The sequence below is a fragment of the Rhinopithecus roxellana genome, chromosome 5 (genome assembly GCF_007565055.1).
Source record: "Rhinopithecus roxellana isolate Shanxi Qingling chromosome 5, ASM756505v1, whole genome shotgun sequence".
In the NCBI taxonomy this organism is placed as follows: Eukaryota; Metazoa; Chordata; class Mammalia; order Primates; family Cercopithecidae; genus Rhinopithecus; species Rhinopithecus roxellana.
The window spans coordinates 103,626,241-103,652,394 of record NC_044553.1 but is presented as its reverse complement, the minus strand read 5'-3'; the positions used below and the strand labels follow the sequence as shown (position 1 = coordinate 103,652,394).

The following is a 26,154-nucleotide window of genomic DNA, read 5'->3' as shown; positions in this document are numbered from 1 at the left end:
TCCCAAAGAAACCCCGTATCTTTTAGTTGTCACCCCCCTCCTCTCTCATGCCCCTAACCAGCCCAAAGCAACCATTAACCTACTTTCTGTCTCTATAGATATACCTATTGTGGATATTACATATAAAGGAACCATTAATATGTGATCTTGATGATTGGTTTCTTTCATTTAGCACAATGTTTTCAAGGTACATTCATGCTGTAGCACATAATCACTTTGTTCTGTTTTATGACTGAATAATATTCCCTTTTATTGGATACACCACAGTTCAGCCATTCATCCACTGATGGACATCTGGGTTGTTTCTACCATTTTGCTAGAGTAAATAATGCTGCCACGAACATTCATGGCCAGCCTTTTGCATGGACATATGCTTTCATTTCCCTTGGGTATATACTTCGGGGGTAGAACTGTTTGGTCATATGGCAACTCTACATTTAACTGTTTGATGAACTGCCAGAATGTTTTCCACAGTGTTTACACATTTTACATACCTACTAGCCGTGTATGAGCGTTCAGATTGCTCCTAATCCTAGCCAACAGTTGTTATTACCTGACTTTCTGATTGTAGTTATCTTAATGGGTGTGAAGTGATACCTACTATGGTTTTGATTTGCATTTCCCCAACAGCAAAGGATGTTGAGCATCTTTTCATGTGCTTATTGGTCATTTATATATCTTTTCTGGAGAAATGTCTATTTAGGTCCTTTGACCATTTTTTAGTTGGGTATCTTCTAATCATTGATTTGTATAACTTGTTTGTATATTCTAGATACTAGTCTCTTATCAGACTTCACCTTGAAGCACAAAAATTTTAATTTTAATAAAGTACAATTATCTGGTTCTGTCTTTGTTGCTCATGCTTTGTGTCTTATCTAAAAATCCTTTGCAAAATCCAAGATCACGAGGATTTACTCCTGTATTTTCTTCTAAAGTTTTAAAATTCTAGGTCTTACATTTAGGTCTGTGATCCATTTGGAGTTAATTTTTGTACATGGTACGGGGTAAGAGTCTGGCTTCATTCTTTGCATATGGCTCATAGTCTCAGCACCATTTGTTGAAAAGACTATTCTTTCTCCATTGGATGGTTGTGGCACCCTTGTCAAAAACGGCTGACCACAAATATGGGGTTTATTTCTGGACTCTCAATTCTATTCCATTGATCTATATGTCTATCCTTGTACCAGCAGTACTACACTATCTTCTTTTTTTTTTTTTCCTAAGTTCTGCCCCAGGATCTATCCACACTACCTTGATTAGCATTGCTCTGTATTAAGTTTTGAAATCAAGAAGTGTAAATATTCCTAACTTGTTCTTTTTCATGTCTCCCTTACTTTTACTAATACTTTTATGGTATTTTACATTTTAACAGAAAATCTACTTAGGGTTTTTTTTTTTGTACTTTTCAAAGCATTTTCACATATATAAGCTCAATTGAACTTCACATCACCTCTGTTGGGTAAAAAAGTATATTACCTTTGACAAATAAGTAAAGAGGCATACAGAGCTTAACTAACTCACTTAAGGTAAAACAGCAGGTTAATATGATCCATAAATCCCACTACTGGGTATTTATTCAAAAAAAAGGAAATCAGTGTATCAAAGGGATACCTGCACTGCCATATTTATTGCAGCTTTACTCACAACAGCCAAGATATGGAAACAACCTAAATATCCATCAACAGATGACTGAATAAAGAAAATGTGGTATGTATCACAATGCAATACTATTCAGTCATAAAAAGGAATAGAATCCTATCATTTGCAGAAGCATGGATGGAATTGGAGGTCATTATGTTAAGACAAATAAACCAGACACAGAAAGACAAACATTACACGTTCTCACTCAGATGTGGGAGCTAAAAAAGTTGATCTCATGGAGGTAACAAATAGAATGACAGTTACCAGAGGCTGGTGAAGGTGGTGGTTGTGGTGTGGAGATGAAGATAGGCTGGCTAACGAAGACAAAACATATAGTGAGATAGAAGGAATAAGTCCTACAGTTCAATAGCACATTAGCATGACTATAGTTAACAACAAAATGTTGTTTATTTCAAAATAGTTAGAAGAGGAGATTTGAAATGTTTCCAACACAAATGATAAATGTTTGAAGTGATGGGTATCCTAAATATCCTGAACTGATCACTACACATTGTATGCACTTATCAAAATTATATGTTCCACATAAATATGTACAATTATTATGTAGCAATAAAAATTTTTAAAAGAAATGAAGTCAGTAAAAACATACTGATCTAAATACTACCAACAACCACCTCAACCTAACTGACATACCTAGTTCATTACACTCAATAACTACAGAATATACACATTCTTTTCAAGGGAATAGGGTACCTATACTGAGATACATTATATTTCAAAATACTGAAATCTTACAGAGTATATTCTATAATCACAATGGGATAGAATTAAGTATCAATAACGATATCTAGAAAAAACTCACATATTTTGAAATTAAACTACACATTTATAAATAAGCTATGTATCCCAAAGAAAAAAATCATTAAAAAAAGGTTAGATTAGCCATAAAAATATATATAAAACACTAAAGGCTTACATATCAGACACTGTGAAAGACACTGGGAATTCAAAAAAAAAAAAAAAATCACTGAGATGAAAGTGCCTGCCCTCTACAAGCTTATAGTCTAATGCAGTGCTCTTTAACAATTTTGCTCATATACTCTCCCCAGCAATTTTGGGAAACTATTAAATTGAAAACTATAATAAAATTTTTCATAAAAATTTAAATGGTAGCCAAGGATACAATTTCCAGTGTACTATATAATAAATATATGTGCTTTAAATATATTTTCATCAAAATCTTGGAGCTACAGATTTGGCTGATTCAATATATGTAAAGTGTCTGGTATTATATTGATCACAAGTCAATCAGCCACATCAGATTTACTTTCTGTTAGAACATGTCTGATACTTCATTTTTCAATTCAAATAAACATATTCATCCAAATCCTTATGACAAATACCTACCTTCTGAGTTATAATTTTAAGATAGACAGATTTGGTACAGGAATCTTGACATGGGTTGGTTTCTTGAATGACATAAAGTATAACACCTTTCAAAATTTCTTGTTTTGCTGGCAGGGACTTTCTCCTAAAAGTATACCCACTAGAACTGTCTATTTTGTTGGTGCTAAAACCCTCTGGGACACTGTACGATTTGGGGTGGGTGAGTAGTATGCCTTTCTTTTACAAAGTAAATGAGAGACAAGAGACTGCAGAAGGGTTTTCTGGCATTAGTTTTGGTAAACTTGAGGATCTGGAAGCTAGTTTCCTCAAAACTATGTATACCCACATATTCCTGGAAAGCCTTTGTGTAGCCATAAGGTCCTAGTTTGAAGACCACCAGTCCAGTGGTCACAGCTGTAAGGAAAATCCAGATCTTATAAACCTATGAGTTTAGTACTCTTTCACAATATACTGTCTCATAAAATAGTCAACACCTTTCCTTTCAAAGTCCTAACTGCTGCTGTATGTGCAGACAAAATGGAAGGCAGAAACAATAACAAACTAGTTGTTTGTTATAATAACAAACATCTCTGTTATTGTGTGTGAACATTATAGATGTACTCACATAAACCTAGATGGTACAGACTACTACACAACCTTGGCTATCAGGTATAGCCTATTGTTACTAAGCTGTTGTATCTCCTAAAATAATACTTCTATAATAAGCTAGGAAAAAAAAAAGAAAGAAAACCTTATGCTTCCAAATATAAATATTTCGTATAATTTAAAAATAATACCTCCCAACCAAGACCAGCTACAAAATCTTCATATGCTTGACTTCCTCCTGTATTGGTGAGAATGGAGTGTTTGTCTTCTTGTCCTTCAGCAACATAAAATACTGCAATCTTGTGTGTCTCTCGGCTATAAAACAAAAGATTACACCACTGATTTAATCACCATTTTATCTACTCATTCATCCAACAATTAAGTTCTATGTACAAAGTATGTAGCAATAAAAAGATTAAAAAGGATTAGATCTTATAGTCTACAGGAGATATAAATGCAATGTAAGTAAAACATTACTACAAAATTGCCATTGGAATCAAAGACAGGCATGATCATTTTTGACTTCAGAAACAGAAACTTAAAGGAGAAGATAAAATTGAGTTAGATGAAGGTAAGAAAGATTCGACAAATGAAGAGAAAGAGCATCAGGAAGAACACATAGGTGTGCATACATAAAGCATCTCAAGAATTGTCTGTTTTGCAATGTAGCCGAATCGCTGGTTGAAGGGACTACATTTTAGAACTAGGTAGGAGTACAGAGATGAGTGAGAAAGGACCCAATCCTTCAAAGTACTTACAATGTAGAAGAAACACCCACAGTTAAGTGTTGCTTAACAACAGGGATACATTCTGAGAAATGTGTCTTTAGGCAATTCTGTTATTGTGTGTGAACATTATAGATGTACTCACATAAACCTAGATGGTACAGACTACTACACAACCTTGGCTATCAGGTATAGCCTATTGTTACTAAGCTACAAATCTGTACAACATGTTACTGTAGGAATACTGTAGGCAATTGTAACATATTGTTAAGTATTTGTGTATATAAATACACATAAACAAAAAGGGTGCAGCAAAAACAATGTATTCAAATCTTATGGGACTACTGTCGTATATGTGGTCCAACGTTGATGAAAGTATAGTTATGCAGTTTGTTTACAAATATAAAACTGTATGGAGTAACAGCCAAGTTCTTAGACATTTTATTTTTAGTTCTCTCTAAAATTAAAAGTGTTCATAAAAGCACATTTCTTGTTTGAAATTTAGCTTTGCAATTTGGCTTTCCAAGCTAAGTCATGCTACATTTACTTTAGGTTGATTTAACAAAGCTTGGGTTAAAAAACTTTAAGACCATTAGTAAAGTTTTCACTACTATATCATGTAGGAATTAAAAAAAAAAACAAACCCTGCAACAACAACAACAACAACAACAAGTAAATAAGAATTAAAGTTCTTTAAAAAATTGAGTATGACAACCAAATTTTCCCACACATCTGGAGCAAGTTACCAAATCATGATAGTGGGTTCAATATCAGCAAGAAAGATGTTTCAGCTGCTTTCAATAATGGAATATTTTACTTTAGGTGATGAGCACATAGGCAGACTTTCAGTGTGTCAGATGTGTCATCAGGATATGCTAGTGTAAGCAGTAAAATATGATGTGGGGTTGGGAAGACTTCCAAATCTGCAGAATAAGGATCTACACAGCCTCTCTCCCAAGCAAAACACAGCTTATCTGTTGAAAAAATTTAAACATTATTTAAAGTCCCTGTATACTGTCCTAAAGTCATAGAGCAAACATGGAAACATTCATTCAAGAAAACTCAGTAAATCTCAGTAACAACACAGAGCTTTTGCTATATGAATTACAACTTGTTTCCTTGCCCCACTCCCTCAGCTCAATGTTGCAGAAGTTTTGCCCTGGGCATCCTACTCAGGCCTAGAAGACAGAGGTTCCCTCTCTCTCCAGCTTCCAATCTGGAGCTATGGTTTCCCCATGGAAGACAAAGGTTACTAGAGGCATTTCTCATCCTTCTCCAGCCCCATGTTAGAGAAGATCTATTTTAGATAGGTGTGGTTGAAAGAACCAGGTCTCCTCTCCTTCCCTCCCTCTCTTAGGGCAGAAGCTCCGGAAGCAAAACGTTGAGGGTCTCAATCTTCTCCATTCTAGCTTGCTCACAGGGTAGAGATTCTGCCAGGAGAGCGAGCTAAGACCAGGGACTGCCAACTCCTCCCAGGTGCTGACTTGTAGAGTGACCCTGTCACTCCAGGAAAAGCTGATCCATGACCCCAGGTCAGGTGTAGTGAGAGATAGGTTTTGCCCAGGGTGAAAAGTAGGTTATAAGGACGAAGAACTCTGTAGCAGTTCTGCCTGAAAGGGCTGACATTATTTGCAACAGAGCTTGGAGGAAAGCAATTAAGAGAAGCTGGCAGCCCTATGACAAGCAAAACAGCTAGAACTTTAATAGAATCAGGAAATGAGACAGCCAAGAAGGACCCTTTGTGGAATCACAGTCAATTTTGGAGGTCAAAAACCCTATGCACATGCACTAGGCTGCACCCAATAAGGAACAATTAGAGTAAGATGTAGGATGGACAGACATGAAAGCATTCCCCAAGTCACACAGAGACTTATCAAAACAAGGTAAATCCTCACTGGCACTGAATAACCTGAACTCAGGGTTGACTCCTGGGAGGCTAAGACTTAAAAATAACATCCAGTCATTCCTTGCAGTCTGGAAGACTGTGTGCATACCCAAGGCTGTACCCTCTTCGGAGTAATCAGGAGTGAACCTTCAAGCTATTAGTCTCCTGGTGAATGTGGGACAAAAAAACAAACACACCCTCAACTGTGATAGCAGTCTCCAAGTCACATACATCCAACAGTAAATGATAAAAATCAAATGATAAGGGGGAAAAAAAATCAAACTGGTAAGGAGGACTAAGCACAAATTTTGACCAATAATTATGTGATAACCCAGGGAAGACCCCTCATTAGCCAGGCTAAAAGAAAAACAATTTTTAAAAAATCTGAGCAGGGAGATCAGAGGCTAATTATTGTGGAGAGACCAAGTTGCTAGAAAATAAACAAATGAACAAGCAAACAACAACCAACAATATATTTTTGGATTCAAAGACACAGACAAAGTTGAAGTCAAAGGAATGGAAACAAGTACCATAAAATAGAAACCAAAAGAGCTACAATGGCTATACTAAAATAAGACTTTAAAACAAAAAATGTTAGAGATACAGATATTTCATAATGATACAAGGTCAATCTAACAGGAAAAGGTGAAAATTACAAACATATATGCACCCAAAAACAGAGCCCCAAAATACATGATGCAAAACAAAGACAGAACTGAAGGCAGAAACAGACATTTCCTCAATAATAGTTGAAGATTTTAATATCCCACTTTCAATAATGGACAGAACAACTAGAAAATATCAACAAGGAAACAGAAGACTTGAACAATAATATGACAACCAGACCTACCTGACATCTACAGACTACTCTATCTTACAGTAGCAAAAAACACATTCTTCTCAAGCATATGTGAAACAACTTCCAGGACAGACCATAAAACAAGCCTTGATAAATTTAAACGATTTGAAATCATGCAAGGTATATTTTTTATCCACAATGGAATGAAAGTAGAAATCAATGAAAGAAAATTTGGGTAATTCACAAATGTGTGAAAATGTAACAATACATTCCTAAATTACCAGTGGGTCAAAGAATAAATCTCAAGGGAAATGAGAAAATACTTAAGAGATGAATGAAAATAAAAAATGAAAATAAAAAGAGAGAATGAATGAAAATGTGGCCTATAAGTAAAGCAGTGCTCATTGGGAAATTTACAGATCTAAATGCCTCTACTAAAAAGGATTTCATTCACCTCCTTTGAGAATGAAAGAAAAAAAAGTTTTAAAAAAGATTTCACACCAATAACCAAACCTTCCACCTTACAAAACTGGCACAGTGATTCATACCTGTAATCCTAGTACTTGCGGAGCCCAAGGTAGAAAAACTGCTTGAGCCCAGAAGTTCGAGACCACCCTAGGCAATACAGTGAGACCCCATCTCTACAAAAAGAAAAAAACCAGCTGTGTGTGATGGTACACACCAGTGGTCCCAGTTACTTGGGGAGGCTAAGATGGGAGGATCACTTGAGCCTGGGAGTTCCAGGCTGCAGTGAGCCATGACTGTGCCACTGCACTCCAGCCTGGGTGACACAGTGAGACCCTGTCTCAAAAGCAAAACAAAACAAAACAAAAAACCCCCCCAAAAAAACCAAAAAAAACCGCAACTAAATTCAAAGCAAGCAGAAGAAAGAAAAGAAAATAATAAAGACTACAGTGGAAATAAATAAAATAGAAGAGAAAAACAATAGAGAAAAAAATCAATGAATCCAAAAGTTGGCTCTTTAAGATGATCAACAAAATTAGCCATCTTTAGCTAGACTGAGCAATAAAAAAAGACTCAAAATGACTATCAGGAAAGAAAGAAGGGACACCACTAAATATTTTACAGGAATAAAAAATATTATAAGGAAATGCTATAAGCCTTCGTATGTCAACAAATTAAATTACATAAAATGAACAAATTCCAAGAAAGACACAATTTCTTTTTTTTTTTGAGATGGAGTCTCGCTCTGTCGCCCAGGCTGGAGTGCAGTGGTGCGATCTCTGCTCACTGAAAGCTCCGCTTCCTGGGTTCACGCCATTCTCCTGCCTCAGCCTCCCAAGTAGCTGGGACTACAGGCGCCCGCCACCACACAAGGCTAATTTGTTGTATTTTTAGTAGAGATGGGGTTTCACCATGTTAGCCAGGCTGGTTATCATCTCCTGACCTCGTGATCCACCGCCTCAGCCTCCTAAAGTGCTGGGATTACAGATTTGGCATCTGGCCGAAAGACACAATTTCTAAAACCAACCTTAAAAAGAAACAGAATACCCGAACAGACCTATAACAAATGAAGACCTTGAATTAATAATTTGACTAGAAAGGAAGAAGTAAAAATATCTGACTTGCACATGAGGTGATTTTTTTATATAGAAAATCCTAAGGAATCTGCTAAAAAGGCTATTAGAGCTAATAAGCAAGTTCAGCAAGGCTGCAAGATATAAGATCAAATATACAAAAACTGAAGTTCTATACACTAGCAATAAACAATCCAAAAACAAAAAACAAAATTTTAAAAATCCTTTTATAATAGCACCAAAAAGAGTAATACTTGGGTATAAATTTACTGTGAAGTGCAAAACTTATATTTTGAAAATTATAAAACACTGTTGAAAGAAATTAAAGATCTACATTTAAAAACACTCATGTTCATGGGCCTAAACACTTAATATTGTTAAGATGATAGCATCCCCCAAACTGATCTACAGATTTAATGTAATCCCTATCAAAATCCCAGCTGCCTTTGATAATAGAAATTGGCAAGTTTGCCTGAGTGTGGTCGCTCATGCCTGTAATCCCAACACTTTGTGAGGCTGAGGCAGGAGGACTGCTTGAGGCCAGGAGTTTAAGACCAGCCTGGGGCCAGGCATGGTGGCTCACACCTGTAATCCCAGCACTTAGGGAGACCAAGGCAGGTGGATCATGAGGTCAAGAGATCAAGAGGGCGAGACCATCCTGGCCAACATGGTGAAACCTCATCTCTACTAAAAATACAAAAATTAGCTGGGTGTGGTTGTGTGTACCTGTAGTCCCAGCTACTCGGGAGGCTGAGGCAGGAGAATCGCTTGAACCCAGGAGGTGGAGGATGCAGTGAGCCCTGAGATCGTGCCACTGCACTCCAGCCTGGCAACAGAGAGAGACTCCAACTCAAAAAAGAAAAAAAAAAAAAGAAAAAGAAAAAAGAAAAACACCCAGCCCGGGCAACACAGTGAGACCCCATCTCTAAAAAAAAAAAAAATTGGCCGGGCATGGTGGCACATGCCTGTAGTCCTCGCTACTGGGGAGAATGAGGTGAGGTGGGAGGATCACTTGAACCCAGGAATTCCAGGCTGCAGTGAGCTCTGATCATGCCATTGCACTCCAGGCTGGGCAAAAGAGTGAGACTCTATCCCCACTAAAAATAAAAAGAGAAAAAAGGAAAAAAAAAACCCTCTGAAATTGACAAGCTCATCCTAAAATTCACAGGGAAATGTAATAGCCCCAAAATGGCCAAAACAATCTTGAAAAAGAATGGAATTGGAGAACTCATACTTCTTGATTTCAAAACTTGCTACAAAAGTCATCAAAGCACTCATAGTACTGATGCAAGATGAGACAAAAATCAGTGGAACAGAATCATGTTATCAGAAATAACTCATATTTATAGTTAATAGCTTTTTGATAATGGTATCAAGACATTTCAATGAATAGTGTTTTCAACAAATGATACTGGGACAACTAGGTATCTACATGAAAAAGAATGAAGTTGGGGCCAAGCACAATGGCTCACACCTGTAATCCCAGCACTCTGGGAGGCTGTTAGGAAGATTGCTAGAGCACAGGAGCTCAAGACCAGCCTAGGCAACAAAATGAGACCTCATCTCTACAAAAATTTAAAAATTGGCCAGGCATGGTGGCATGCGCCTGCAGTCCCAGCTACCTGGGAGGCTGACGCAGGAAGATCACTTGAGCCCAGGAGGTTGAGGCTGCAGTGAGCTGTGACTGCACCACCGTACTCCAGCCTGGGTGACAGAATGAGACTCTGTTTAAAAAAAAAAAAAAAAATGAAGTCAGATTCTTACACCATATAAAAAATTGAATCAAATGACTCATAAATAAAAAATATAAGGGCTAAAACGATAAAACTCATAAAAAAAAAAAACAAAAAAAAAAACCCCAAAGGATCTTACATTGGGCAAGGTCTTCTTTTTTTTTTTTTGAGACGGAGTCTCACTCTGTCGCCCAGGCTGGAGTGTAGTGGTGCAATCCTGGCTCACTGCAAGCTCTGCCTCTCAGGTTCAAGCCATTCTCCTGCCTCAGCCTCCTAAGTGGCTGGGACTACAGGCACCCAGCATCACGCCTAGCTATTTTTTTGAATTTTTAGTAGAGACGGGGTTTCACCATGTTAGCCAGGATGGTCTCGATCTCCTGACCTCGTGATCCGCCCGCCTTGGCCTCCCAAAGTGCTGGGATTACAGGCATGAGCCACCGCGCCTGGCCTAGACAAGGTCTTCTTAAATACAACACAAAAAGCACAAGTGACAAAAGAAAAATAGGCAAACTGAACTTTATCAAAATTAAATTTTTTGTGCTATGAATGATACCATCATGAAAGTGAAATGACAATTTACAGAATGAGAAAAAAATTGCAAATCATATATCTGATAAAGAACTTGTATCTAGAACACACACGCAAAGAACTTTAAAGTCAATAGTAAAAGCCCAATTCTATTTTATTTTTTATTTTATTCACTTTTTTTTTTTTTGAGATGGAGTCTCCCTCTGTCATCTAGGCTGGAGTGCAGCAGCATAATGTCGGCTCACTGCAGCCTCTGCCTCTTGGGTTCAAGTGATTCTTGTGTCTCAGCCTCCTGCGTAACAGGGATTACAGGTGTGCACCACCATACTTGGCTAATTTTTGTATTTTTAGTAGAGATGAGGTTTCACTATGTTGGCCAGGCTGGTCTTGAACTCCTGACCTCATGTGATCTGCCTGCCTTGGCCTCCCAAAGTGCTGGGATTACAGGTGTGAGCCTCCACGTCTGCTCACATAACCCAATTTTAAAAATAGGCAAAGACGTTTGTATTATTTTCCTAGGGTTTCTGTAACAAATTATGCAAACTAAGTTGCTCTCAACAAAAAATATTTATCCTCTCATAGTGCTGCATGCTAAAAGTCAGAAATCAAGGCACAGGGCCATGCTCCTTCTAAAGGTTGTAAGGGAGCATCCTTCCTTGCCTCTTCTAAGATTCCAGTTGTTGCTGACAATTCTTCAGCATTCCTTGGCTTGTGGCTCTATGACTACAGTTTCTGCCTCTATCTTTACAAAGGCATCTTTCCTCTGTATGCAGAAGTGTTTCTTCACATGGCTTTCTTATAAGGACACAAGTAATCAGATTTAGGGCCAAATCTAGTACAGTGTGACCTCATCATAATTCTGAAAACACTACTTCCAAATTGAACTCTGAGTTTCAGGGTGGACATGAAATTCTGAGAGAATACTATTCAACCCAGTACACATTTAAATAGACATTTTTTCAAACAACATATACATAGCCAATTATCATAGCAATGAAAAATACTCATGATAAGTCATTAGGGAAATGCAAATAAAAATCATGAGATATTTTAGGCTGATCAAAGCTGTACAGGAAAAAACAATACTAAAAAAGTCCGACAAACTCACAAGATACCACTTCATATCCACTAAGATGAGTATAATAAAAAAGAATGACAGTAACAAGTATAGGCTAGGGCACAGAGAGCATGTAACACTCATACATCACTGGTGGGAATGTAAAATGGTACAGCTGGTGTGTAAAACAGTTTGCAGTTCCTCCAATGGTGAAACAGAGAGTTATCATATCATCCAGCAATTCTACTCCTAGGTATATATTCAAAACATGTCCACACAAAAAACTGAACATGAATGTTCACAGCAGCATTATTCGTATTAGCCCAAAAGTGAAACCAACTGAAATGTCCATCAACTGATGAATGGATAAACAGATATTTATCAATATAATGAAATGGTTTCTGGTAATAAAAAGAAATAAAGTAGAAACATGCTGCATCATGAATGAACTTTGAAATCATCATGCTAAGTAAGAAAAGCTGCCACAAAAACCCATATATTATTTGATTCCATTTATATGAAGTGTCCAGAATAGGCACATTTATAGAGACAGAAAGTAGATATGTGTTATCTAGGGATAGGAGGAAAGAAAGGCTGGTAATGGATACCAGGTTTCTTTTCAGAGGAAGTAAAATAACCTAAAAATTAGATTGGGGTGATAGTTGTACAACCCCGTGAATATACTAAAAATATGTACATTTTAAATGAATTAATTGTATTGTATGTAAATTATGTCTCAAACTATTAAAATTTTAATTTGAAAGCATAATCTATTATGTGTAAATTCTAATTGTGAAAGAAAAAAACTTCTCAGTGTTTTTGCTTTTTTAGGTAAAGGGCTATCAATTAGAGCTTATAAATAATAATTTATAAAATTGGGAAGAGCTGGATAGAAATCTTCATCTAATACTATATAAATTTAAAAGCTGAGAGAAGTATATGTGCCATATAGGAAAAAAACAGAAAAATGAATCTTTAAAATGCAATAAAAGAGAAGCAGAGTTCACCTGCCCTTTATGTCAATTAATCTTTCACTATTCCTTCTTATTTTTCTACTTACTAACTATGGCTGCTAAAATGTTTGTTATATTGTCATTAGATTAATATGCGCCACAATAGTGAATAATGAGGCAAATGTATTAGAAAAAATAATTAAAATTAGTGAACTTGCAACTACAAATGTTCTATAAGAATACGTATAGTACTGGCAAAATATTATTAGCTCACTACTGGAAACTCAAAGTGACATCTGTCAAGTTTTAAGCATTTCTAAATCCCTGTATATACTTTGCAATAAAATAATAATACATATCATTTTGTGATTTGAAATTTAAAACTCTGGTGGTTCAACCACAAGGAATAGGAAACAATTAGTCTAGGCAAAGAAAATAAAGAATCTATAAATGGTCTAGTGAGGTAAGTCTGCTAACAAAGTAATCTTTCATTTTCTTCCTCCCTAGACAAGTAATCAGGTTTGTTTCCAGGTTTCCTGGTTTAAGAAAGCTCAAAAGCTGTCTTACTGTCATATAATTAGAATGAATTTTTACTTGAGCTCATTGTATTAAAAAATGTAGTTTTCTTTAAAATTATTTTTAAAAAGCAAACAAATAAATGCCCCACATTCATTTAATTTAGTGTATAAAAAAATTTATGCTGCCTCAAGGCAATGTCTCCCCTTCAAGGTATGTATGAGAATGGAGGTTTGTATAAGAATTGAGGTGTGTATTCATACCACAATTCATCCAAGGTATGTATGAGAATGGAGGCAGTTTAGCAGGAGCCAAGAAATAAAAAAGGTAATTTAAAGAAACTGAATAGCCAAGATGGCTGGTATGGATTGAGCTCTAGACTGAAGGGTCTGGTCAGGCATTATTAGGGAGTCACTAAGGAGTGTTCTCATGAACAAATTTTTACGTTAGAAAGATTATGTCAGTGGTCCAGATTGTCTAGACGGGGAAGAGTCAGGAGATGAGATCCCACAGAGTACTTAGACAGTTGTTAAAACTGTCTTGGAAAGAAGGCATAAGGACATGAATCAATGAGTTGGGAGCAGTAAAGGCAAGAAGAGACATAATTGAGAGATAAGAAGAAGAATGGACATCATGATTATGAAAACTTAAGGCAAGGGAAAGGAAATGGTCAAATTTGGGTAACTCTCAAAGGGTACTTCTAAACATAAATATGACCATCAGGAGGAAGATCCCATTTTGAAAAGAAATGTGACCTAGAAATGATAGTAGAGAGGCAGGTAAAAGAAAAATGAGAGAGATACCTATGTTTTGAAGGTAAGAAACAGAAAATGAACCAGTGAAGACCTGAAATAATCAGAGAATTAGGAGTTGAACTGAGTAATTTTAGTGTCATAGAAGTTGGGGGAGAGGACTTTAAAATGATTGAGAGAATTTTAAAGACAGAATAGATAACAGTATTAGATATTTAGGGGATTTAATATACAATAGATTTTTAGAGCAGTGAAACTATTCTGTGTGATACTCTAATGGTAGATACATGTCAGTACACATTTATCAAAACCAATACAAAGAATGAACCCTAATGTAAAGTTTGGACTTCAGATACTAACGTAAGATGTAAATAATAGGGGAAACTGTACAGGGGGAATGGAGAATATATGGAAACTCTACTTTCCTATCAGTTCTTTTGTAAATCTAAACACCACACACACCTATGAAGTTAAATTTAAATTTAATTAGGTAAATGAATGAGGTTGGTGAGGACTAAAAGAACTTTAGACTTGATGGTCAGGATACTAACCTTCAGAAAGACAGTTTCAATATAGCAGTAGAGGTAGGAGCTATATTGTTCTGAGGTAAGCAAGACAGAAAAAGCGGTATGATTCCTGTTCCCAAGGACTTGACCATCTAGTACCAAGATAAACTGTTATGGAGAAAAATCATAATTGAGAACCCACAGACTACTTAGAGAGTTCTTATAATCATCTTGGAAAGAATAAGAATAGCTAAACAATAATGATAATAATAACTATGCAATATGATAAATGCTTTGACAGGGACATGTTACAGGGTTCTGTGAAAGCATATGGAAGGAGATTCAAACATAGTCTGGGAAGGAAGGTGAAGCGTAGGAGTAGATTAACGTAAAGCTTTCCATATAAAGTGATGTTTAAGCTGAGACTTCAAGAATGGACAGGAGGGGGACTGGGAGTGGTGCCTCACACCTATAATCCCAGCACTTTGGGAGACTGAGGTGGGCGGATCACATAAGGTCAGGAGTTACAGACCAGTCTGGCCAACATGGTGAAACCCCGTCTCTACTAAAAATACAAAAATTAGGTTGGGCACAGTGGCTCATGCCTGTAATCCCAGCACTTTGGGAGGCTGAGGAAGGCAGATCACTTGAGGTAAGCAGTTCGAGACTAGCCTGGCCAATATGGTGAAAGCCTATCTCTACTAAAAATACAAAAATTAGCCAGGCATGGTGGCGCATGCCTGTAATCCCAGCTACTCGGGAGGCTGAGGCAAGAGAATTACCTGAACCCTGAAGGCAGAGGCTGCAGTGACCTGATATCATGTCATTGCACTCCAGCCTCGGTGACAATAGCAAAACTCTGTTGTGTGTGTGTGTGGGGGGTTGGGGGGCGGAGAGGGGTGTGGAATTTACAGCCTAAGATTATTTCATTGTTAAAGAATAAAACAAAGATACATAGAAATCAATTCCAGATATAAGAAAAGGAAATAAACTTTATAAAAAAGAAAAAAACAAAACAGAAAATAATGAGTTAGAAACAGAACGTAACAGAATGTAACAAATTAGGAACTGTTTCTTTGAAAAGACTAAGATTGTCTGCATCAAGAAAATTAAAAAAAAACACAAAAAACAAAAATCAAAAAGGAAATCTAATAAAAATTATAACACCATGTATGAATCTCTACTAGTATCGATTTAGAAGTCTCAATGAAATGGATTTTTAGAAAATAGAAAACAAACAAACAAAAAAAGTAAAATTTCCCCAAGAGCTAAAAGAAAACCTGAGAAGAGTAATAAGGTGAAACAAACTGAAAGAAAAATTAGAAATTTTATGATTTCTTCCAAAATTTTAAGCAACAGGTAATATTCATGTTATGAAGCTGGGTATAACCTCAATTCTAAAAACATAAGAGGAATAGGACAAAAAATAACTACCTAATCTGCTAGTAGTGGACTATACCTGAACTCAAAATGAAATTCTGGTAAATCTAACACAATGGGAAGCCAAAAGATCAGGCAGGGTTTATCTCAAAAATGCAAATATCATTTTATATTAGCAGTCTAGTGATATTAAAATGCAATATACACCAATTAGTTAAAAAATCAAAACTATATGAAAATTTGAATAGATGCTGAAAATAATTTTGATATAATTTAACATCCCTTCCATATAAGAACTCCTAGAAAACAGGGTACTTTCTCAGCATAATAAAAATTATCTTTTTAAAACTAGTAACTAGTATCTTCCTTAATGATGAAATAGAAGAGTTGTTTTCATTAAAATCAGCAAAGACAAGGACGTCCACTGTTACTATACTATTAAACACTATCCTGCAAGTTCTGGTCAGTGCAATAAGACATGATATAAGCAAAAACAAGCATAACTACTAGAAAGGAGATTATCTGTAGATAATGATTACATATCTAGACAAATCTTGAGACAGACAATAAAATGTTTAAAATCAATAAGAGAATTCATTTCAGTGTTTGTAAACAAAGTAAATATTAAAAATAGAAAAACCTAGAAAACATAATGGGGGAAAAATCCTATTCAGAATATCAACAAAACAATAAAACACCTAGAAATATACAAACAAGCAATGTCTGGGTCTCAGAATAAATGAAAATATACTATAATTATGAATGGGAAGACTGATGATTATAATGGTGCTCTGCTTTTTCTACATGAGAGTTTAATCGAAAATCCAATCAAATACCAATGGGATTTTTTCTCCTGAAAAACAACAGCATAATTTTAAATGTATCTGGAAGAATACGTAGGTGAGAATATCAAAGAAAAGAGGAATAATGTGTGTGGGTGGGGTGAGGAAGAAGACTTGGTCTATCAGATATTAAAATATATTATAAAGCTATATTAAACAGTGTAATAGTTACACAAAAATGATAGACAAATCTAACCAGAAGACTGTGTTAGAAGGAACAAGATTACATGAAAAAAAGATAAATAAATAAAAGAGTACAACTAGAACATAACAAAAAGAATGAATACCCCATTTTCCATGATGTGATTATTAGACATTGCATGTCTGTATGAAAATATCTTATGTACTCCATTAAATATATACACCTACAGGGAAATTTATAGCACTAAATGCCCACAAGAGAAAGCAGGAAAGATCTAAAATCGATACCCTAACATCACAATTAAAAAACTAGAGAAGCAAGAGCAAACAAATTCAAAAGCAAGCAGAAGGCAAGAAATAACTAAGATCAGAGCAGAACTTAAAGAGATAGAGACATAAAAAATTCTTCAAAACAATCAATGAATCCAGGAGCTGGTTTTTTGAAAAGATTAACAAAATTGATAGACTGCTAGCAAGACTAATAAAGAAGAAAAGAGATAAGAATCAACAGACACAATAAAAAACGATAAAGCAGATATCACCACCAATCCCACAGAAGTACAAACTACCATCAGAGAATACTATAAACACCTCTATGCAAATAAACTAGAAAATCTAGAACAAATGGATAAATCCCTGGATACATACACCCTCCCAGGACTAAGCCAATAAGAAGTTGAATCCCTGAATAGACCAATGACAGGCTCTGAAATTGAGGCAATAATTAATAGCCTACCAACCAAAAAAAGTCCAGGACCAGACTGATTCACAGCTATATTCTACAAGAGGTACAAAGAGGAGCTGGTACCATTCCTTCTGAAACTATTCCAATCAATAGAAAAAGAGGGAATCCTCCCTAACTCATTTTATGAGGCCAGCATCATCCTGATACCAAAGCCTGGCAGAGACACAACAAAAAAAGAGAATTTTAGATCAATATCCCTGATGAACATCAATGCGAATATCCTCAATAAAATACTGGCAAACCGAATCCAGCAGCAAATCAAAAAACTTATCCACCACAATCAAGACGGCTTCATCTCTGGGATGCAAGGCTGGTTCAATATACGCAAAACAATAAACGTAATCCATCACATAAACAGAACCAATGACAAAAACCACCTGATTATCTCAATAGATGTAGAAAAGGCCTTCAACAAAATTCAACAGCCCTTCATGCTAAAAACTCTCAATCAACTAGGTACTGATGGAATGTATCTCAAAATAACAAGAGCTATTTACGACAAACCCACAGCCAATACCATACTGAATGGGCAAAAACTGGAAGCATTTCCACTGAAAACTGGTACAAGACAGGGATGCCCTCTCTCACCACTCCTATTCAACATAGTGTTGGAAGTTCTGGCCAGGGCAGTCAGGCAAGAGAAAGAAATAAAAGGTATTCAATTAAGAAAAGAGGAAGTCATATTGTTCCTGTTTGCAAATGACATGATTGTATATTCAGAAAAATCCCATCGTCTCAGCCCAAAATCTCCTTAAGCTGACAAGCAACTCCAGCAAAGTCTCAGGATACAACATCAATGTGCAAAAATCACAAGCATTCCTATTATCAGACAAACATCATTAACAGACAAACAAGATAGTCAAATCATGAGTGAACTCCCATTCACAATTGCTACAAAGAGAATAAAATACCTAGGAATCCAACTTACAATGGATGTGAAGGACCTCTTCAAGGAGAACTACAAACCACTGCTCGACAAAATAAAAGAGGACACAAACAAATGGAAGAATATTCCATGCTCATGGATAGAAAGAATCACTATCATGAAAATGGCCATACTGCCCAGAGTAATTTATAGATTCAATGCCATCCCCATCAAGCTACTAAAGACTTTCTTCAGAGAATTGGAAAAAACTACTTTAAAGTTCATATGGAACCAAAAAAGAGCCTGCACTGCCAAGATAATCCTCAGCAAAAAGAACAAAGCTGGAGGCATCATGCTACCTGACTTCAAACTACTACAAGGCTACAGTAAACAGCATGGTACTGGTACCAAAACAGATATATAGGCCAATAGAACAGAACAGAGGCCTCAGAAATAACACCACACATCTACAACCATCTAATCTTGGACAAACCTGACAAAAACAAGAAATGGAGAAAGGATTCCCTATTTAATAAATGATGCTGGGAAAACTGGCTAGCCATATGTAGAAAGCTGAAACTGGATCCCTTCCTTACACCTTATACAAAAATTAATTCAAGATGGATTAAAGACTTAAATGTTAGACCTAAAACCATAAAAGCCCTAGAAGAAAACCTAGGAAATGCCATTCAGGACATAGGCATGGACAAGGACTTCATGACTAAAACACCAAAAGCAACGGCAACAAAAGCCAAAATAGACAAATGGGATCTAATTAAACTAAAGAGCTCCTGCACAGCAAAAGAAACTATCATCAGAGTAAAAAGGCAACCTACAGAATGGAAGAAAATTTTTATAACCTACCCTCTGACAAAGGGCTGATATCCAGAATCTACAAAGAACTCAAACAAATTTATAAGAAAAAAAAACAAACAACCCCATCAAAAAGTGGGCAAAGGATTTGAACAGATGCTTCTCAAAAGAAGACATCTATGCAGCCAACAGACACATGAAAAAATGCTCATCATCACTGGCCAGCAGAGAAATGCAAATCAAAACCACAATGAGATACCATCTCACACCAGTTAGAAGGGCGATCATTAAAGAGTCAGTAAACAACAGATGCTGGAGAGGATGTGGAGAAATAGGAACACTTTTACACTGTTGGTGGGACTGTAAATTAATTCAACCATTGTGGAAGACAGTGTGGCGATTCCTCAAGGATTTAGAACTAGAATTACCATTTGACCCAGCAATACTATTACTGGGGATAGACCCAAAGGATTATAAATCATGCTACTATAAAGACACATGCACACGTATGTTCATTGAGACACTATTCACAATAGTAAAGACTTGGAACCAACCCAAATGTCCATCAATGATAGACTGGATTAAGAAACTGTGACACATATATACCATGGAATACTATGCAGCCATAAAAAGGATGAGTTAATGTCCTTTGTAGGGACATGGACAAAGCTGGAAACCATCACTCTCAGCAAACCATCACAAGGATAGAAAACCAAACACTGCATGTTCTCACCCATAGGTGGGAAATGAACAATGAGATCAGTTGGACACAGAGTGGGGAACATCACACAATGGGGCCTGTTGGGGGATTGGGGGCTGGGATAGGGATAGCACTATGAGAAATGCCTAATGTAAATGAGTTGATGGGTGCAGCAAACCAACATGGCATATGTATATGTATGTATCAAACCTGCACGTTGTGCACCTGTACCCTAGAACTTAAAAGTATAATACAAAAAAAGTTAAATAAATAAATATATATATACACCTACAGTGTGCCCACAAAAATAAAAAATAAAATAAAAATGATAGACAAAGCAACAGAAATAAACAGCTGTGAAGCAGAGAGCTTAATATTTAATAAAGGAAGCATCAAATCAATGGCAAAGGTATAGTTTATTCAACAAATTATTAAAATAGACTGTTTTTCAACATTCAAACTAGTTCCAGTTATCATTCCACAAATCAGAATATATTTCAAAATGAATACAGAATTAAATGTAAAATAATTACCACCTCAATCAAATAAAGATCTAGAAGGAAAGGCTGGGCGCAATGGCACATGCCTGTAATCCCAGCACTTTGGGAGGCTGAGGCAGGCGAATCACTTGAGGCTAGGAGTATAAGACTAACCTAGCCAACATGGCAAAACCCTGTCTCTTACACTAAAAGTACAAAATTAGCCAGGTGTGATGTGTTGTCAGAAGGCTGAGGCACATGAATCACTTGAACCTGGGAGGTGGAGACTGCAGTCAGCTGAGGTTGTGCCATTGCACTCCCACCTAGGCAACAGAAGACTCTGTCTCACAAAAAAAAAAAAAAAAAAAAAAAAAGACAACTAGAAAGAAATAAGGAAATGTACTAGAATATTTAACTGATTTCAAGGCAGAACGTTTAAGCACAACAAATAATTCAAGAAATCCAAAGAAAGAAATTGAGAGAAATGATACATAAAATGAAAAAATATGTGTGTTAAATGATCTGAAGTTGAAAACTGAAAACTAAACAACTAACCAGGAAAGCTCCCACAAATAGCACAAAAGTTAATCTCTCTCTCTCTCACAAACACACACACACACACACACACACACACACACACACACACACGGAGAGTTCTTACAATTAAGAAAAATTCCTAAATTGAAAACTAGAAAAAGAACACCAAGAGATAATTTGAAAACAGATGGAAATTTCATACAAATATATGGAAAATATTAACATCACTAGCAAAAAAGAAAAAAAGTTTAAAGCGGTACCATGATCTGCTTCTCAAACTATAAAGGTTAAAAAAGGGTGATTAGTATCCGGTGCTGGCCAGGTTGAAGTTATACAGGTGCTGTTACAAAATGTTGGTGAAATTACAAATTATTACTTAATAGAAGCAATTTCACAATAAACATGGCATGAAATATCCTGATATGATTTGACCTCAATAATTCTATTGCTAGGACTCTATCATGTGGCAAGAAATTAAAAACAACTTAAATGTCCAACAATCATAAAACTTGGCATCATAAAAGATTATTTTTAGGCCGGGCGCAGTGGCTCACACCTGTAATCTCAGCACTTTGGGAGGCCAAGGCAGGTGGATCACGAGGTCAGGCGATCGAGACCATCCTGGCTATGGTGAAACCCCATTTCTACTAAAAATACAAAAACAAAATTAGCTGGGCATGGTGGCGGGTGTGTGCCTGTAGTCCCAGCTACTCGGGAGGCCGAGACGGGAGACTGGTGTGTACCTGGGAGGCGGAGGTTGCAGTGAGCCGAGATCGCTCCGCTGCACTCCAGCCTGAGCGACAGAGCAAGACTCTGTCTCAAAAAAAAAAAAAAGATTATTTTTGAAGAATATCTAAATGACTGAGGAAATGCTCACAATATAATACAACACACACAAAAAAACAAACAAAAAACTTGGTAATATCCCTATGATTCCAGTTCAGTAAAAAAAAAAAAAAAAAAAAAAAAAAAAAAAGTAGTACAGTGTTATATGGATTATATTTTTGTTTTATATTTTCCATAATAACCAAATAATTATTCTAAGATCATTTTGAGAAAAGCTAAAAACAACAACCAAAACCAGTTAGAAATTACAGGAAGTGAGTAAAGATTATATTTCTCTATACATTTGGCAGTAAAAGGAATGAGAGATTTGGATAGGACTACAGCTGGAAAGTAGAGTAACTGAGGAAAGTTTTGTTTTATGCTTTGTTTTGTTTAAAGGCAGATAACAAACATGTTTATTAAGAGGAACAAGAAGAAATATAAAGAGGAGATAACTTTTTGAAGACGATCCTAAAGCAGGCAGAGATGGCAGAAAGCAGATATACAAATAGATTTAAAAAGAAGGCTTTTCTCAAACTGAAGGTGAGCAAGAAAAGATGGCTCAATACAGAAATTTTAAAGAAGAGAGGAGGAAGATAAAGAATTGTTTGATGTGGGAATGGTCTGAATCATCTTATTCACTATGCATTCCTGTGGGTAGCTTTTTTCAAACCTGCTTCCCAATCCGTCAGAATCACTGGATTTAATTCATGAGAGATGTGACTAAGGTTTGTCTAAATATGGGAAAAACCAAAGGACATTTTACAGGTCCAATTAGTTTTCTGTGATTCAAAAGATGATTCTGAAATGCATAAAAAAGGCATAAACAAGCTGGGCGCAATGGCTCATGCCTGTAATTCCAGCACTTTGGGAGGCTGAGGCGGGCAGATCACGAGGTCAGGAGATCGAGACCATTCTAGCTAACACGGTGAAACCCCGTCTCCACTAAAAAATAAAAAAAAAAATTAGCCGGACATGGTAGCGAGCGCCTGTAGTCCCAGCTACTCCGGAGGCTGAGCCGAGATCACGCCACTGCACTCCGGCCTGGGCGGCAGTGCGAGACTCTGTCTCCAAAAAAAAAAAAAAAAAAAAAAAAGGCATAAATAAACAATTCAAAGATACCTAACATTCTATGCAGTCCTAAAATTTTCTAAAAAAATTATTGCTCAGAAAGTTATAAATCAGTAACATAGTATTATACACTATTTAAAATATTATTCACAGTATTATTCTAAACAGAGAAATACCTGAGAGTTGCTAGTTATGTGAAGATTTTCCAACAACTTACCACTGCCTTGAATCCAAGTTCCTAAGTTCTCTAAGTAGCTTTTCATTTTTCTTCAGGAGATGAAAGCTCCTCCTAAATAGAGAGATTTATAAACATTTTCATCACCTTTGCAGTGAATGACATGACAGTCCCGGAAATACTTTCCACTCTACTCATGCAACTTTTATACTTTTCTTGCCTTTTCATACTTCTAACACAAAGGAGAACAGACCCTAAAAAAAACGTAAAGAATATATGTCATTATTTCCACCAGGCCTTCATACATTTCTGCTAGTGGATCATATCAATTGGCCACTTCAATCTTTCCTTGCAGATGCTGTGAGCCTCCTAAACTCATATCTAGGAAAATGGATAAAAGTACTTTGTAGGTTCTTTTCAAGAGTCTCATAAAAATGTGAGAAAGTTGTACCTCATGAGAAATAAAATATTCACAGAATCTAAATCATTACCAAGGAAGCAAGTGTAATCCAGATGGAATTTTCTTTCTTCCTTGTTTGATAATTTTTAGACTACAAAGCAGTGAATAATTTTACCAAATCCCTTCCATGGGTGCTAAATATGTACAAATTATTTTCATAAAATCAATGCTTGCTGAAGTAAAATACAGCTTCTCATCTTTAATTTTTCCCAAGGGCCAACATATGGACCATTCTACAGCAAAAGAGAGTAGAATGCATTTATACGATAACTGAGTGGCAATTACCTATATTTGCTCATACCATATGGCAAACTGTTCCTGAGATATAACGTTTCCTATAAGGCAGAGGATATTCTCTTCTAATAAATGGCTTCCCTATATTCCTTACTCCCTTCTAATAAGAGGCTTTCCTATAAGGCAGAGGATATTCCCTTCTAATAAGTGGAAGAGTTTAAATCAAGTAAGAGTATAAACACTAAGCAAACAAGCAGAACTCTATTTCAATGCTTGACATGCATTTGAATTACTTTAAGATTTATTCGTTCATTGACATCTGAGCTTCCCCTCCTACCATAAATTGACAAATGACAATACATTACCACTCCTTCCACTACCTACAGGGTTTCGTGACATAGGAATTAAAACCTAAATGTATGTTAATAATGCTCTACATTAGTGTACAATGCCAGTGTTTTATGTACATTATCTAATTTAATTATTCCCAGTATGTGAGGTGGGAACTACTCTCAATTTGTAGACTGCAGCCTGAGGCTCAAAAGTTAAGTAACTTTAAGCTAGGTCTTCTGATTTAAGCCTATTGTTCTTTTCATTTAGCTCCTACCTAACTTACTTGAATACCTCATGAGTTTATTGTAAGTTTTTAACAAGGTTTTGTAACATGCATCAGAAAAAAAATTTTTAACTTCAGATTCTTTTTTTGATTTTATCTTGAATCTTGAGTTAATTTCCCTGATTCAAACCAGAAGTAATCATACTGCGGTTTCTAAAAAAAAATTATTAGGCTTACAGGAAGGTTGAAAAATGAGCCATAATTTCTAAGTCAAATAGTTCTACTAGTCATTTTGAAAATATTGATAATTTGCTGGATTATTTTATTCCTCTGAATCCCAATATAACTCAGTGGCCTCAAAAAAAAAAAAATCTGCAAAAAAATGAGTCAAAGAACTAATTGGTAGATACAATTTAGTAAGGAAAAGAACAGAAAATAAAATGCTTTATCAGAAGATGAATAAGACCGAAAAAAAAAAAAACAGAAAAAAATTCTCCCTTATGCTTACCGTTTGTCCCAGGAATTCATTCCCAATATACTAAGAAGCAATCTGCAATAATAAAATGCTGACTGAGGTTTCTGAGGTATTGGTTCATCTTGTTCCACAGCTTTCATGTTTAAGTCATTAAAGTGCTTCTCAACAAATTCTTTTTCTTCTGTATGTTGCTTAAGGATAGCATTAATAACATCATTTTCTTGTTTTTCAGAAATGCACACAGGTTGTGGAGCAGGAATATTAAGTGAGATTCCAGTTCTCTGTAAGCATTCAGGACTAGTAACACCCAAATACTGCAAGAGCTCATCAAGAACATCTTCTTCATCTCTTATTGTATCCCAAGTTGGTACAGTTTCTCTAAATCTTTTAAACTGGAGAGAAAGTCCATCTTTTACTGTTATATCTTCTAAGCATTCATTAGATGTTGGAGGCTCTTCTGGCTTCTCTTGGTGAGACAACGAAAGCATCAAAGATGTAGGTTCTGACAAGCCACTTACAGAAGGTGGGCCATACAGTATAGCAGAATCCCATGAATATTTTCCAGAGAGATCACGTACTATGATTCTGACATTTGAATTGGCTGATGCAAGGCCAGCAGATAAACCTCCTCCAGGCATATTCTCTTCTGATCTGATCTGGATACAGGACACTAAGGTTGTATTATTTAACACAAAGAACTGGATATTTGGACTCTCAAAGAGTTCAGGAGAAAGTTCAGTACTTTCACTGTAATGGTTGTCGTGATTTTCACACACCTGACTTGTTAGCATAGCAGGACCACCACTCATTGGATAATGGCCCAGGTGATTTACCAGATGTGTAATAACAGTGCGGGCTGCTATAGAGATTAATCCATGCTGCATTTGAGTTTTCACTGGAAATAAAAAATATAAATGAATGGGAATATTGCTGCTTCCTAGGGAATCATATGAAAATGAAACATTAGACAATGAAACATTAGACAACAAACAGGGATTTTATCACATTGTTAATATTTCCAATTTAGATTCCATATCACAGTAATGATGGCAAAAAAGGAGGAAAACCATTATTTGATGAAGTTTTGTTTATAAGGAAGCCCTTTCTGAAATTTTTGCTAATGGGTCCATAATTTAAACCAAGGCCCTTATATATGGATCACTTTTGAAGAATCAGCAGTATTATAAACCAATCATGAAATCCCTAATGCACGTTAAAAAGCCAAAGATGGCCAGGCGCTGTAACACATGTCTGTAATCTCAGCACTTTG

General features: G+C 36.1%; 1 protein-coding gene across 7 annotated transcripts in view; it reads right to left on the bottom strand.

Moving 5' to 3' along the window:
• RALGAPA1 (Ral GTPase activating protein catalytic alpha subunit 1) overlaps positions 1-26,154 on the bottom strand; it is a 311,458-nt gene that overhangs the window by 69,148 nt on the left and 216,156 nt on the right. For 6 of the 7 annotated variants that reach the window (XM_030930785.1, XM_030930789.1, XM_030930788.1 and 3 more), the window contains exons 33-35: positions 24,918-25,779; positions 23,202-23,273; positions 3,786-3,909 (exon numbers count right to left, since the gene is read on the bottom strand). In XM_030930785.1, coding sequence (XP_030786645.1) covers positions 3,786-3,909; positions 23,202-23,273; positions 24,918-25,779 — 1,058 coding nt within the window. Of the gene's footprint in view, positions 1-3,785; positions 3,910-23,201; positions 23,274-23,324; positions 23,414-24,917; positions 25,780-26,154 lie in introns of those variants that run through there. The other variant, XM_030930791.1, reaches the window with a different exon arrangement.